Genomic DNA, 17,089 nt, shown 5'->3' with positions numbered 1-17,089 from the left:
TTTCCACAATCCCACTACTACTTTCATTTCCACAATCCCACTACTACTTTCCTTTCCACACTTCCACTACTACTTTCCTTTCAACACACCCACTCCTTTCCACACTTCCACTACTACTTTCCTTTCCACACTCCCACTACTACTTTCCTTTCCACACTCCCACTACTACTTTCCTTTCCACACTCCCACTACTACTTTCCTTTCCACACTCCCACTACTACTTTCCTTTCCACACACCCACTACTACTTTCCTTTCCACACTCCCACTACTACTTTCCTTTCCACACTCCTACTACTTTCCTTTCCACACTCCCACTACTACTTTCCTTTCCACACTCCCACTACTACTTTCCTTTCAACACACCCACTCCTTTCCACACTTCCACTACTACTTTCCTTTCCACACTCCCACTACTACTTTCCTTTCCACACTCCCACTACTACTTTCCTTTCCACACTCCCACTACTACTTTCCTTTCCACACTCCCACTACTACTTTCCTTTCCACACTCCCACTACTACTTTCCTTTCCACACTCCCACTACTACTTTCCTTTCCACACTCCCACTACTACTTTCCTTTCCACACTCCTACTACTACTTTCCTTTCCACACTCCTACTACTACTTTCCTTTCCACACTTCCACTACTACTTTCCTTTCCACACTCCTACTACTACTTTCCTTTCCACTTGTCCATACTCCGGTTGCCATATTGGGATGCAGTTACCCAGTCTTGTCAAATGACTTGCATCTGCCTTCATGCATATTACATTTTTGTAAAACTCAGCAATATCCCTTTCCTCTCTTCCCTTTAACATTTGTGGGGGACTTTACTTTTCATACACTGAGAAGAAAAGAAGTGTGCATAAAAATAAAATTGCTTTTTAAAATCTGTATTTCAATCAGATTTATATAGGCCTATTGTACTTGTGTGCAGGCCTAATCTAATGTTCCATTTATGTTTGGCTCCTGCTGACTAAAGGAATGCCACTGGTCAAAATAGAAAGACCGTTTCCTTGTCTGTTTCTGGGTATTGTCATTAATGAGATTAATTTGACTGTTGCGATTTCTTAAATAAAACATTAATTGGCTCCTTAAAACATATCCTATAAAGATAACCTTGACTATTTGAGTAGTCAAAGCTATGCATTCAAATCAAAACAGAAGAGAATGTAGCAACATTTCCTTTTGTATACATTATATTGGGTAGTTAAAAGCATTATTGTTATTACTAAATTAAGGGACACTGGAGTGTGTTTAACTATCAGCCAACTTGGCATAATGTGAAAACAGCTTTACTGTATATGGGGGAAGTAGCAAGTAGGTCTAGTGTACATTTTGCCTTTATAAAATTACACTTGTGTCCACTTTCTAAAAGTAATCAGAGGCTTAGATTTGTTGAACTGGCACTGATAGACCAGTACTGTTTTACAGTATAAATGAGCGGAAGTCAGTGAGAAAGTGAATGGGCAGTAGTAGACATTGCTGAGTGTCTGTGTCCTGGAGGCCTTTGTGACGTTGGTTTCTTTTCTGGTAATAATAGGAGCATGGGAGAGCACGAGCTACAGCGGTGAGCAGAACAGTCTGATGACTATCACACAAACACACAGCCTCCCCTAAGTGATACCGCATGGCCATGCCTCACACACACACGAGACCAGCGAATTATGTTGTGAAACATTTTATAACGTGAATTTCCATTTCTATGATCACATTCAGTTGCTCCTATGTTGAGCCTTGAGGGATCACCTCCTACTAGTGTTTTCATTAACACACACTTTCAATTCCATTCTGTTAAATATTGTCACTAATAAAGGATTAAGCCAAGACGACAAAACATGCAATTAAAATGTTTTATTTTTTGTTCTTGTAGTTGATTCAATGTATAATGTCACATACATTTGATAGACCCAGCACTTTAAAAAAGCATTTACACTTGTCTATGATACTCAACTTCCTGGGCAGAGGGATGGTTCACTCCCCTGCCTGATGCTTTTTGTACCTCACAAGGAATTATACATCCATGATCAAACACAATGTTTAAAAAAATACACCTCTTAGTACAAAAGAGTACATCTATCACAAAGACATCAAGTGAAAATCCAGCAACTGCAGAAAGAGGAAATTAGGAATATGTATAATTAGTTAACTACATGCACCGCACATGTGAAAGCTGTAAGTAGCAGTAGAAGTATTGTTGTCCGTTAGTTTACTCCAATCTGGGGAGGGGTGGTAGTGTTGGGTAAAAATAAACGGGATTAGATATTATGCAAACTATTAGATTTTAGGTTCTATCAAATTATCTGCAATATTAAAACTGATCTATCCTATGGTACCCTCTTATTTTTTTTCTTTCAAGACTTATTTGTGTGACTAGCATTGTCTAGAACACTCAAACATTACACAGATCATCATGATAAAAGACAGACAAAAACATATTAGTTATACCACAGCCTTAGTCCCACCTTTGTTCCCACCTTAACATTATTATTCTTTTTAAACCTCTTGGCACCATATGAAACATGACAGTTACATGCGTGATTGTGACAACAGTGTCAGAACAATGAGAACATACTGGTAACGGTAAGAGGGTAAGTTTCTATATCTAATGTCACCTCCATCAGGGTGCTCCTCTGTCTTCCACAACCAGAGCCTCATAACACAGAGCATCAGGGAGGGCACTAGATCACGTCAGGGGGCAAGGAGGGGGGAAACGTGGGGTGTTGGGATGGGGTTGGCAGGGTCCAGAGTCAGTGGGTTGAGATCTGCCGGGACCCACTCCCTGGACAGTACCCCTTCCGCATGGGGGGGTTAGAAGTTAGGAAGTCCATAGTAACGACAGCTTGGAGTGAGGAATTGGGTTCACACCCTCCCTGAACAGCAGCCCCTGTTGTGATAGTAGAGACAGAAGATGGGGGCTACGGTAGGGGGGGCTCGGAGACCCAGTCCTTGACCTCTAGGCCTTCTGTGTGAGGCAGGCTGGGGTGCGAGCCGGAGGGTGGACACAGAAGGAGTCCTCACTGCTAGCAGCAGCCTGACTTACTCTCGGCAGCCATCGTCTCCTGGTCCAGTTTGATGCGGTCTCCGTTGCTCTCCTCGTACGGCAGGCCCTTGTCATTCAGCAGGATGTTCTCCACCAGGAACCGAGCTGCCTCATCCACGTTGATGTTGTCCTGGGAAAGGTAAAACAAAACAGAATTAGGGTTAAAGGTCATATCAATTCACATGAAAGCACAAATACAGTTGCTGGGGCATATTGGTTTTGGTAGTTACCTAATGAGGTGCAACATTGGTGAAACCGGTTTGGCCGCACCCATTTGTTACACAGAACATTAGTCTAAAAAATATATAAACCACTGGTTATTTCTCTAGCTTTCTCCTCTATCCAAGTAAAAGAAGTTATGTTCTCAGCTGTCAACTCAAGATGACCACGTTCCCCATGACATATGGATGACGTTTATGGAACGATGCAGGGTCTCTCTCTGAGCTGTCCAACAGTTGATGTCCTGACCACAAGATGTCACAGAAAGTCATGTGACCCACGTGCCTTCCCCAACCTTTAGGGACTGTAGCCTGAGGCGTGCTTCTGAATGCTTGGCCAACGCTTCACATGGTGACCAATGTTCCCTCTAAGCTGTGCACGCACCCCCGGGACTTGCCGCAGAGAAATATTAGCCCATAGAGCAGTGGCGGATTTAGGTATAGGCGACATGGACAGCCGCCATCTTGCCTGGGGCGGCACATGGCCCCCGCACAAAGAATTTCCGCAAACGGTTTTCTATTGCTCATTTGCACGTCATGTCAATAGTTTGACAAATAGGTTGACATTAGGTCTCCCCCACTGGAAGCGGGGGAATCTATTAAATAACGCACCTCTAACTTTGTCCAGTACAAATGCAATTAGTAATGCAATTAGTTGTGCAATTTAGTTTGTGTTTCTTGTTTGAAGTGCAGTAGTGTAATAATCAGGTTCTCTTCTTTATAAGTGTGTTGTTCTAGTTGTGTTTTTGTTAGCAATAGGGTAAGTGTAATAATTCAGTTAATTCAGTTAATGCAGAAAGGGGCCATTTTTTTGCCGTGGCAGCGGGGGTGCTGAAGGGGGGCTTTGCCCAGGGAGCCATACAAGCTACAATTGCTACAGAGAGAGAGCACGAGATTGAACTTCATTCAACTTTCTAGAGCAGTGGTCACCAACTGGTCGATCACGCTAAAAACCATAAAATGCACGTTCTTCCTATTTCCCCTCAGCACTACAACAAGCACTGCAGCAGTAATGAAAGTGTATCTTTTAAGCTTGCATTGTTGTTATTATTAACGATTTGGGTCTTTGTTAATATGGAGGAATATTTAACTTTGTCTGTTCAATAGGAGTAGCATGAATTTGTGCATGAGGCGGAAATAATGCGGTGCGACTCGAGTTTCACCATCATATGGAAGCCAGTGCTCCTTTTTGGTAAGGGAGAGCGGAGGGATGTTGAGAGGTGGACCCTCAGTCTGCTGCTCTCACCCTCTGCTGAGATACAATCAGCCCAATAAAATAAAAAGCAACTTATTTAAATGTATGCTGACTCAGCTGTGCTTCACAAGTAATACAACATCAGATCTATTACTGGTGTGATCATATAGCATACCTCAAATGTTGTAATATAATTTTTTCAAAGGCCCAAAAAACTATGCATTGGCAGGGCAATTCAAGCAAAGCCAATATGCGGTGGTAATGTATTGTGCCTATAGCTTACTCCACAAACTTCATTGCAACAGTTCTGTTTTTAATTAGTTCATGTTGAATAGGCTTACATTTTTAATCATGTTAAAATCTGAGTGGTAGATCTCGGCTTGCATTTTGACTCAGAAAAGGTTGGTGACCACTTCTAGTTAATCGACACTAATCAACGTTTCCCTTTACTGTGGCAATTGTGATTGAATCAGCTCAATATTAGCCACTTTCAATGCAACATACCAAAACAAATGAACTATGCAAGAGATTTTGTTGTAGGCAGAACGCATCGGAGTAGGATTCTATTGCATTGACATGCACTACTCAGCCCATACTCGTCTACACAGACCAGTGTGGCATAAACAATTCAGAGCTGCAGTAGGACTATATGCAAATAGACCATTGCCATTATTGGATCTGTGCCATTTACATTGAACTGGACTGTGTTTACAGCATGAGTGGTTGTGGGTAGATGCACTTGTTTTAAGATCAAAGCGAGAGCTGCATGTAGCCACATGTGCAGATTTAGCTCATAGGGCATGAAAATAATGCATTTTATTTTGTAAAGCGGTTTCTTGCATCAAACAACATTTTCAGTCACCTTGTCTGAAAGACAAGTGGATAAACAGGTTAATGTCAAGCTCTGCATGTTTTTTTTTCCAAAAGTCTCATGGAATGTAGGCCTACATTGAACACAACACATTGGCTGCTACTTTAGGCTGAATGAGAACAGCTATTTCCATGTTAGAATGTTACGGGATGCATTTTAGCCATTGTTTTTGATAGTAGGCAACACTCTGGTAGGCCTACATTATGATCAAATAGCCACAGTCGCCTACTTGGCCACTGTTAAAATTGTAACTTAAAAGCGGGTACAGCCTCAGTGTTCACAGTAAACGCGCGCTGGAAGTTGCACAGAATTTTAAATGTTCAAGGTAGCGAAATGCCTAACACTCAGAATTAGAGTGTTATATACCAGATTTTATTCATCCTGATCAGACAGCTTTTTTACATGAATGATACATTGGAGACAATATACTGTATAACAACTACTAGAAATAGAAGAAGAAACATCTAAGAAGCCAGGCCTGGTATTCATAGAAGATTTTTTAAAGGCTTTTTATATATGGATTGTATATATAAATGGCTGGATTTTTCCTAATCTTGTTGAGTCTCTTCTTCAAATGTATAGCAAACCCATGTGTAAAATAGTAAATAGCGGCTACTTCTCAGATAGTTTTGAACTGTGAAGAGGAGTTAAACAAGGTTGTCTGTGGTCACCATATCTATTCATTATGGCCTAGCTATTAAAATCAGATCAAATAAAAATATTAGAGGATTAGAAATCCAAGGCTTAAAAACAAAGGTGTCCATGTATGCCGTTGACTGAAGTTCTATATTAAGTCTGCAAGCAAGATCTCTGAAATGTCTCATTGAAGAGATAACTTTTCTGGCCTCTCTGGACTAAAACCTAATTATGCAAAGTGTACCATATTATGTATTGTATCTTTAAAAACACAACATTTTTATATTACCCTGCAGCTTACCTATAAATGGGCTGACGGTGAAGTATATGTACTTGGTATTCATATCACAAAAGCTATAAATAAGCTCTCTACAATGAATTTCAATAGAAAACTAGTAAAAATAGACAAGATCCTGAGGTAAATACCTGTCTATTTAATGGGAAAATTACACAGATTAACTCCTTAGTCATATCTCAGTTTACTCACTTATGGCGCGGCCTACTCCTGATTCGTTTTTCAAATCATATTTCACTTTATCTGGGACGCTAACCCAGACAAGATGAAGCGTGCCTATCTATAAAATGAATATGAACTGGGTAGGCTGAGATGATTAAATGTAAAAGCACTAAACCTCTAAAAGCTTCACTTATACAAAAGTTTTACTTTAACCCAAAATGGTTCTCAAGTAGATACTAAGAAAAGCTCATCCCCTTGTTTAAAAATTGCCTTTGTGCAGATTGCTGTCTCATTTTCGATTAATTGAAAATGAAACCTTGTTCAAAGTATCTCTTTTTCAAACCAGCAATGCAGAGCAATTTCATCCCCCAGAAAATATATTTTAACAAATAATTATTTTGTTTTTAAATTATATTAGAATGGTAGAGTTCTGTCTTTCATGGAGCTATCGGAATTGTATGGGAAGGTCTACTCAATCCATGATTACAGCACTACCTCCCCCCAAAAAACTGTCAGAATAACAAAAATATAGTAAATAGGAAAGTATACCGGTTTCATTTTGAGGACCAGGATGTTGACGGCTGTGCCATACAGATTGCAAAATAGGCTGGGAAGAGATTTTTGATGTACCGATTTACATGGTACAAGATGTATGAGTTGATATATAAAACGTTGCAAGATTCAAGACTTTGTGCTTTTTAGCTAAAACTATATATAGAAAATTCTTGAATATTTGGGGCATAGAATCACAGCAGCTCTGCAGATTTTGTTGTACTGAATCAATAGACCATTTGTCTGGTATTGCCCTCAGGTAGCCTGTTTCTGGTTTCAGGTTCAGGAATGACTGAAAAAGCATAATATTAAATGTAAAATTGACTGTAGAAATAGCATTGTTGGGAGATTTGGAGAGACCTGTTCAGTAAATTACTAATACTCTTAGTATAAGTATTTATCTTCAACTCACAATATGTGGATTACATTATTTGATAGATTCAAATTGTATGTTAAACATCACAGCATTGTTGAAAGATACACTATATATACAAAAGTATGTGGACACCCTTTCAAATTAGTGGAATCGTCTATTTCAGTCACATCCATTGTTGACAGGTGTATAAAATTGAGCACACATCCCTGCAATCTCCATAGACAAACAATGGCAATAGAATGGCCTTACTGAAAAGCTCAGTGACTTTCAATGTGGCACCGTCATATGCCACCTTTCCAACAAGTCAGTTCGTAACATTTCTGCCCTGCTAGAGCTGCCCCGGTCAACTGTAAGTGCTGTTATTGTGAAGTGGAAACGTCTAGGAGCAACAGCGGCTCAGCCGCGAAGTGGTAGGCCACACAAGCTCACAGAACTTGACCGCCGAGTGCTGAAGCGAGTAAAAATTGTCTGTCCTCGGTTGCAACTCACTACAGAGTTCCAAACTCCCTCTGGAAGAAACGTCAGCACAAGAACTGTTCGTCGGGAGCTTTATGAAATGGGTTTCCATGACCGAGCAGCCGCACACAAGCCTAGGATCACCATGCGCAATGCCAAGCATCGGCTAGAGTGGTATAAAGCTTGCTGCCATTGGACTCTGGAGCAGTGGAAACGAGTTCTCTGGAGTGATAAATCACACATCACCATCTGGCAGTCCGACGGACGAATCTGAGTTTGGCGGATGCCAGGAGAACACTACCTTCTCCAATGCATAGTGCCAACAGTAAAGAGTGGTGGAGTAGGAATAATGGTCTGGGGCTGTTTTTCATGGTTTGGGCTAGGCTCCTTAGTTCCTACAGCATACAATGACATTCTAGACAATTCTGTGCTCCCAACTTTGTGGCAACAGTTTGGGGAAGGCCCTTTCTGCTTCAGCATGCCCCGTGCACAAAGCGAAGTCCATATAGTAATGGAAGGGGAGATCTCGGATGGTTGAGGGGCATCTCTCGGTGAACTGTGTGGGGAGGGGCACTTGACCCTGGTTGCTCCTGTGGGTCGCTCTGGATGGGAGTGTCTGCTAGATGACTAAATGTAATTGTTGAGTGGCTACATTGCAGGTAGATTGTATGTTTTGAAAATTCAATACAAAAAAATGTATAATAAAAAGATGAATCCTGTATGGCTAACGTGGCCAACGCATTACTGAGCATCAACTGAAGTGTGAATGTCTAGGGCAAATGATTGTGCAAACTGCATGTGTCTCCATGAACGTGGGGTGGTATACTTTGTCTTGTAACAAGTTCAACTAGCGTTTTGTTTGTTGTTTTGAGTCTATTTTTCCTGGTTGCTACAGTATATCTGCGGTGTAGCTGGTCGGTTCCCTAGAGCCAAGTAGTTTTTTCAGAATTCCTCAGTAATTCAGAAACATGAGGCTGGTGAGCTCTTCAGCGAGCCTTTCATGTTAGAGAGGGAGAGAAAGACAGACGAGGAAGGGAAGGAGAAAGGGAGAGAAGGAGGGGGACCGATGGAGAGAGGTAAATAGAGAAAGACAGCGAGAAGCAGAAAGAGAGAGAGTGATATTTCCCTTGAGTCTCATATTTAAGGAGATGGTTGTTAGAATAGAGGTTCAGCACAAAATAAGAGCAGACATGTCTCTAAAACACACGTGTGGTATGTGCCTTCACAGCCAGAGCTCCATACCAACCATCTGAGTTATGTCCCCTAATAGAGTTATTTATCTCAGGAACATGTGCTGGTGCATGCTGGGTACTAGCACACCTTCTGTCACTCACATGAACACACACACACACACAGCTGCAGGTGATGACAGAAAAGTAAATTCAGCAGCAGGGACATTTTGCGTTTCACGAAGGCTGAGATTTCCTGAAGGCTAATGTTTGCCATTCTGTTGAACTGTTTGACAGAAGTGCTTACTGCATACAATCCCCCCCACACACACACACACACACACACAAAATTCTCAAGGCTTTGAACAGACATAGATAGTCTTTCTCACAATGAAGGTTAATAGGTGATCCTATGAGAAATTACACAGGAAATCAAGTTTAAAGCACAGAACCTTCTACAGTACATCAGTATTTGACCATCAAGCTGTTGCAACAATCAGGGTGGCTTTATGAAGGCCATTTTACATTGGATATGAATATGGATTGTGCTACAAGATTCAACACATGATGGCCTATTATGAGTATCTGTATAAGGTTGGACTTGACTGATTCTGCAGGGAGGAATTCTCTCCTATAGCAGAGATGGAGCTGAAATAGCAGTGACCTGCTTTGGTTTCTAGTGGCACACGCTATGATCAGTCAAAGGACATGTCTACGCTCTTACAGCTCAGGATTAGAGCTGGGAAACGCTGAGGGGATCACATCCTCAAAGCTGATAAAGACACAGAGTTTGTGTGGCTCTAAAAGGTCTCCCCATGGGCTAGCAAAGTGGTTCCCAACCAGGACTACCTATCCACTGGGGGTACTTGAGAAGACTCATGAGGCCATAGACCTACTGGTAAAATGCATAGGAAGGGGTACTTCAGGGGTTCTCCATGCAGAGAAAAACATCTGTTGGTGGTGCAGTAACCTAAAATGGTTGGAAACCACTGGGCTAGGGAATGGGGATGTCCCTGTGTGTGTGGTGGTGCGCACGCATGCGTAAATGCTACAACTGCCTAAACAAACTCTGCTCAAACACATACACCATATTGTTTCATTGGTGTGTGTGACCCCTTGCTCAGACCTGGTACAGTGTCTGTCTGGAATGGTGCTACTGTGTGTCGGGGACAGGGACACTGCAGGGGGACATGTGTGAGAGGTAACTGTCATTTACCCAGGGTTGGTGGCTTGTGGGGGCATTAGAATTGAGGTGACAGGGGCAAGCAGAAACCTAAAGCCCCAGTGAATTGAGGCGCGCACACACAGAGAGAGAGAGAGTTCCCTCCAATGCTTCATGACAGGCAGACCCCAGTTGACCTCATTTTCACACAGAGAGCCGATTGCAGTACATTCGGAAAGTATACAGACCCCTTTTTCCACATTTTGTTACGTTACAGCCTTATTCTAATATGGATTAAATTCTATATTTTTCCTTATCAATACACACAATACCCCATAATGACAAAGTGAAAACAGATGGCATTGTGTTGTGCGACTAAACTGCACATTATATTGTAACCAGCACAAGGTGCAACCTGTGTAATGATCATGCTGTTTAATCAGCTTCTTGATATGCCACATGGATGGAGATGCCAGGGGGATGGATTATCTTGGCAAAGGAGAAATGTTATTTTACAGGGATGTAAAGAATTTTTGTGCACAACATTTTAGATAAATAAGCTTTTTGTGCATATGGAACATTTCTGGGATCTTTTATTTCAGCTCATGGAACATGGGACCAACACTTTACATGTTGCGTTTATATTTTTGTTCAGCATACATACTGTCGTATGAAAAAGTTTGGGCACCCCTCTGAGGCTGCATAATAATTTACTCTGTCGTCACAGAAAATGATCAGTGGCATGCCATTCATTTTCTAATAAAAGCTGAGTACTGGGGTATTGTCCAGACAAAGATTTTTAGTGTAGCAATATTAAGTTGTATGAAATTAAATCAGTCATGTCATTCTGTTGATTTGAATACCTGTAACTACTTAGCACTGATTAATTGGAACACACAATTGGTTTGGTGAGCTCATTAAGCCTTGAACTTCATAGACAAGTGCATCCAATCATGAGAAAAGGTATTTAAGGTGGCCAATTGCAAGTTGTTGTTCTCTTTGACTCTCCTCTGAAGAGTGGAAACATGGGGGCCTCAAAACAACTCTCAAATGACCTGAAAACAAAGATTGTTCAACATTATGGTTTAGAGGAAGGCTACAAAAAGCTATCACAGAGATTTAAGCTGTCAGTGTCCACTGTGAGGAACATAGTGAGGAAATGGAAGACCACAGGCACTGTTCTTGTTAAGGCCAGAAGTGGCAGGCCAAGTAAAATATCGGAGAGGCAAAGACGAAGGATGGTGAGAACGGTCAAAAACAACCCACAGACCACCTCCAAAGACCTACAACATCATCTTGCTGCAGATGGTGTCACTGTGCATCGTTCAACAATTCAGTGCACTTTGCACAAGGAGAAGCTATATGGGAGAGTGATGCAGAAGAAGCCTTTTCTGGACACACGCCACAAACAGAGCCGCTTGAGGTATGCAAACGCACATTTGGACAAGCCAGCTTCATTTTGGAATAAGGTGCTGTTGACTGATGAAGCAAATATTGAGTTATTTGGTCATAACAAGGGACGTTATGCATGGCGGCAAAAGAACACAGCGGTCCAAGAAAAACACTTGCTACCCACAGTAAAATTTGGTGGAGGTTCCATCATGCTGTGGGGCTGTGTGGCCAGTGCCGGTACTGGGAATCTTGTTAAAGTTGAGGGTCGCATGGATTCCACTCAATATCAGCAGATTCTTGGGGATAATGTTGAAGAATCAGTCACAAAGTTGAAGTTACGCCGGGGCTGGATATTACAACAAGACAACGACCCAAAACACTGCTCAAAATCTACCCGGGCATTTATGCAGAGGAACAAGTACAATGATCTGGAATGGCCATCCCAGTCCCTAGACCTGAATATCATTGAGAATCTGTGGGATGATTTGAAGCGGGCTGTCCATGCTCGGCAACCATCAAATCTAACTGAACTGGAGATGTTTTGTAAGGAGGAATGGTCCAAAATACCTTCATCCAGAATCCAGACACTCAGAGGCTATGGGAAGTGTCTAGAGGATGTTATTTTAGCAAAAGGAGGCTGTACTAGATATTGATGTGATTTTTCTATTGGGGTGCCCAAATTTATGCACCTGTCTAATTTTGTTTTGATGCATATTGCACATTTTCTGTTAATCCAATAAACCTCATTTCACTACTGAAATATTACTGTGTCCATCAGTTATTTGATAGATCAAAATGAAATTGCTGATCCAAAACACCCAATTATTTATAAATGGAAAGCATGGAAAGTGTCAGGGGTGCCCAAACTTTTTCATACGACTGTACATACACAAACTAACTAAATCCTGCTCACTGATCCCTAATTTAATTTCTCCCTAAAGGCCTTGCCTAACAACCTCCTTTAAGTTGTCAAACAAAAGTGTTTTCAGATGAGGAAAAGCACTCAATTGAAGGCCTTTAACATATCTTGGAATGGCATTGAAGACAGCTTCCATTTTGGTTGTTATTGTGATGCTGGCTGGAACTGTTGGTGAGCATATGCTTCTGTCTCTCCTAACTAAAAGTGCTCAGCGTGGCACGGTGGGGTATGCTTGTGTTTCCCAACTCTGCTCCTTTCAACAGCACAATGACCCACAGTACAAATAGTTCGATTTGGTAGCACGAGGAGTACTGCTATCAAATGTTTTGATTTAACTCCCCCCAGTCAGGGCTTAAACCACCAGTGACTTAACACGTGTGTTACATGACCTTTTCATGCTATTCTTGCCTTTGACTTTTCCTCATCTATTCAGTGTTCGATGTTCCACACTGCCTTTTCCCACCTGGACAAAAGGAAGGCCTATGTCAGAATGCTGTTCATTGACTACAGCTCAGCATTCAACACCATAGTGCCACACGAAGCTCATCACTAAGCTAAGGACCCTGGGACTAAACACCTCCCTCTGCAACTGGATCCTGGACTTCCTGACGGACACCCCCCAGGTGGTAAGGGTAGGAAACAACACATCTGCCATGCTGATCCTCAACACTTGGGCTCCTCAGGGGTGGGTGCTTAGTCTCCTCCTGTACTCCCTGTTCACCCACGACTGCGTGGCCAAGCACAACTCCAACACCATCATTAAGTTTGCTGATGACAAAACAGTGGTAGGCCTGATCACCGAGAATGATGAGGCAGCCTATAGACAGGTGGTGAAAACAACCTCAATGTGAGCAAGACAAAGGAGCTGATCGTGGACTATAGGAAAAGGAGGGCCAAATACACCAATTAACTTCTTAAGGTATAGGGGGCAGCATTTTCACTTTTGGATAAATAGCGTGCCCAATTTCAACTTTCTCCTACTCATGCCAAGAATATACGATATGCATATTATTAGGATAGAAAACACTCTGAAGTTTCTAAAACTGTTTGAATCATGTCTGTGAGTATAACAGAAATTAGATAAGGTATGGTCAGAGGAAGGCCCAAAATTTGTCAGTATCCAGTAACCCAAGTCATAGACTGTTCTATCTGCTACCGCACGGCAAGTTGTACCGGAGCGCCAAGTCTAGGTCCAAGAGGCGTCTAAACAGTCTCTACCCACAAGCCGTAAGACTGTGAGCACTGCGACCTGGACTATTTACATTGACACCACCCACCCCCCTCCCTTTGCTTTTACACTGCTACTACTCGCTGTTTATTATCTATAAATAGTCACTTTACAAATTACCTTGACTAACCTGTACCCCCGCACATTGACTCGGTACCGGTACCCCCTCGTTATTTTTATGTCATTTTCTTGTTACTTTTTTTTTTTTAACTTTAGTTTATTTAATAAATATTTTCTTAACTCTATTTATTTTACTGCAATGTTAGTAAAGGGCTTGTGAAAGTAAGCATTTCACGGTAAGGTGAATTTATTTGAAATGAATCGAACAAAAGGAATACCTGTTGTCTTCGGCGCATGTGACCAATAAGACTTTATTTGACAATCAACTTTCTTTTTTTTCTTTTTTTTTAACTGAAAAGCAAACCTGTAAAACATTAGGAAACAACCTTGGAAACAAAGACCTACATTTACCTTCCATTCAAGCTGATAAAAAAAGCCTAATGCACACACTAGCAATAATAGTACTTGTAGTACTATCACTGTAGTTAATGCTTCCTGACTAGGGGAGATCTAATGGCAACAAAGCACACTGTTATAGCAGAGGAGGCTAGTCAGGGGAGGACTGCTCATAATAATGTCTGGAATGGAGTGAATGTAATAGTATCAAACAAATGCAAACCAGGTGTTTGATGTGTTTGAAACCATTCCATTCCAGCCATTACTATGAGCCTGTCCTCCCCATTTAAAGTACCACCAGCCACCACTGTGTTATAGTCTTATGGTGTAGGCATATTTGTGTGTCTGTGTGTGTGCATGTCTTACCTTGGCCGAGGTCTCGAACCAGCCCAGGAAGCCAGTCTCTTTACAGAAGTTGTCCATGAGGGAAGTGTTGTTGGAGGTCTCATTTTTCTGGTCACACTTATTGGCCAGCAGCACTGAGGGGATAGGGCTCCCATTGGCCAGTTTCACCTTGCTGTCCAAGTCATGTTTCCATTTGGACACGGCCTCAAACGTGGAGCCCCTCGTCACGTCAAACACCACGAATGCCCCCACCGCCTCCTTGTAGTACACCCGAGTCATGTTCCCAAATCGCTCCTGACCTGCATGGGGACAGGGAAGCAACACGATCAGTAACTCAATGGGTCAATGGTACAGTACACAATTAAACCTAGTAGGCCTGCGTCAAAGTAACTAAGGAGATGGACTAGTTAGTAAACAAAAGGCTGTTGGGTCAAATGCTCAATGAGTTACCAGATGCAGAGATTCTGTTAGCCCATAAGAGGACATCAGAAAGGATTCAAGGAAAAAACAAGACATCTGAATGTACAAAACACAGGAGCCTATAGAGGGGTGGAAGCAACTTAGCCTTTGAGTGTTGCTAATGAGGCAGCAAAGCAGGGTCTGTTCCTTCTGTACACACACAGATAGACCTGTGACAGGAGATTCCACAGGCCCCATTACCCAGCGCAGTGAGTACAGCACAACAAGGACCACTTGTGAGATCGATTACTCCACTAAAATCACTCACCACACTCCCATGAGACATTTAAAGGTGCCAGTTTGGGGAGAATTAGCCCAGTTTACCAGGAATATGTACATGTTTTAGACATGGATATAAAACTGAGTGAGGATTTGCCAGTGTTTCATCAGATGACAGAGGAAGGTAAAAGTAATTCAGAAGACGAACATATTTTATTCTCCTGCTCTAAAGTGCTGTGTGAGAGTAGTGTTTTGCCTTCATTTTGGTTCCCCTTCCCCACCAAATGACCAAAACGGATCTTGACCCACTTTTTCTAGTTTGTCATGACTCAAGCCAAGGAAGAAATCTGCCTCCTCGATAATGAACCCATTCTCTCCAGTCTTACTGGGAGAAATCTGCCTCCTCGATAATGAACCCATTCTCTCCAGTCTTACTGGGAGACATCTGCCTCCTCGATAATGAACCCATTCTCTCCAGTCTTACTGGGAGAAATCTGCCTCCTCGATAATGAACCCATTCTCTCCAGTCTTACTGGGAGAAATCTGCCTCCTCGATAATGAACCCATTCTCTCCAGTCTTACTGGGAGAAATCTGCCTCCTCGATAATGAACCCATTCTCTCCAGTCTTACTGGGAGAAATCTGCCTCCTCGATAATGAACCCATTCTCTCCAGTCTTACTGGGAGAAATCTGCCTCCTCGATAATGAACCCATTCTCTCCAGTCTTACTGGGAGAAATCTGCCTCCTCGATAATGAACCCATTCTCTCCAGTCTTACTGGGAGAAATCTGCCTCCTCGATAATGAACCCATTCTCTCCAGTCTTACTGGGAGAAATCTGCCTCCTCGATAATGAACCCATTCACTCCAGTCTTACTGGGAGAAATCTGCCTCCTCGATAATGAACCCATTCACTCCAGTCTTACTGGGAGAAATCTGCCTCCTCGATAATGAACCCATTCTCTCCAGTCTTACTGGGAGAAATCTGCCTCCTCGATAATGAACCCATTCTCTCCAGTCTTACTGGGAGAAATCTGCCTCCTCGATAATGAACCCATTCTCTCCAGTCTTACTGGGAGAAATCTGCCTCCTCGATAATGAACCCATTCTCTCCAGTCTTACTGGGAGAAATCTGCCTCCTCGATAATGAACCCATTCTCTCCAGTCTTACTGGGAGAAATCTGCCTCCTCGATAATGAACCCATTCTCTCCAGTCTTACTGGGAGAAATCTGCCTCCTCGATAATGAACCCATTCTCTCCAGTCTTACTGGGAGAAATCTGCCTCCTCGATAATGAACCCATTCTCTCCAGTCTTACTGGGAGAAATCTGCCTCCTCGATAATGAACCCATTCTCTCCAGTCTTACTGGGAGAAATCTGCCTCCTCGATAATGAACCCATTCTCTCCAGTCTTACTGGGAGAAATCTGCCTCCTCGATAATGAACCCATTCTCTCCAGTCTTACTGGGAGAAATCTGCCTCCTCGATAATGAACCCATTCTCTCCAGTCTTACTGGGAGAAATCTGCCTCCTCGATAATGAACCCATTCTCTCCAGTCTTACTGGGAGAAATCTGCCTCCTCGATAATGAACCCATTCTCTCCAGTCTTACTGGGAGAAATCTGCCTCCTCGATAATGAACCCATTCTCTCCAGTCTTACTGGGAGAAATCTGCCTCCTCGATAATGAACCCATTCTCTCCAGTCTTACTGGGAGAAATCTGCCTCCTCGATAATGAACCCATTCTCTCCAGTCTTACTGGGAGAAATCTGCCTCCTCGATAATGAACCCATTCTCTCCAGTCTTACTGGGAGAAATCTGCCTCCTCGATAATGAACCCATTCTCTCCAGTCTTACTGGGAGAAATCTGCCTCCTCGATAATGAACCCATTCTCTCCAGTCTTACTGGGAGAAATCTGCCTCCTCGATAATGAAC

At 42.4% G+C, this 17,089-nt stretch overlaps 1 protein-coding gene across 1 annotated transcript in view; it reads right to left on the bottom strand.

Annotated features, from left to right (window-relative positions):
• Positions 1-1,840: 1,840 nt before the first annotated feature.
• Positions 1,841-17,089, bottom strand: part of LOC112217707 (ras-related protein Rab-32-like) — a 40,230-nt gene continuing 24,981 nt past the window's right edge. Inside the window, exons 2-3 of the mRNA XM_024378183.2 lie at positions 14,498-14,775; positions 1,841-3,174 (exon numbers count right to left, since the gene is read on the bottom strand). Coding sequence (XP_024233951.1) covers positions 3,025-3,174; positions 14,498-14,775 — 428 coding nt within the window. The 3' untranslated portion in view covers positions 1,841-3,024. The remainder of the gene's footprint in view (positions 3,175-14,497; positions 14,776-17,089) is intronic.

This window comes from Oncorhynchus tshawytscha, linkage group LG18, assembly GCF_018296145.1.
Source record: "Oncorhynchus tshawytscha isolate Ot180627B linkage group LG18, Otsh_v2.0, whole genome shotgun sequence".
In the NCBI taxonomy this organism is placed as follows: domain Eukaryota; kingdom Metazoa; phylum Chordata; class Actinopteri; order Salmoniformes; family Salmonidae; genus Oncorhynchus; species Oncorhynchus tshawytscha.
The sequence above is the reverse complement of the archived record's forward strand: the minus strand, read 5'-3'. Positions and strand labels throughout refer to the sequence as shown.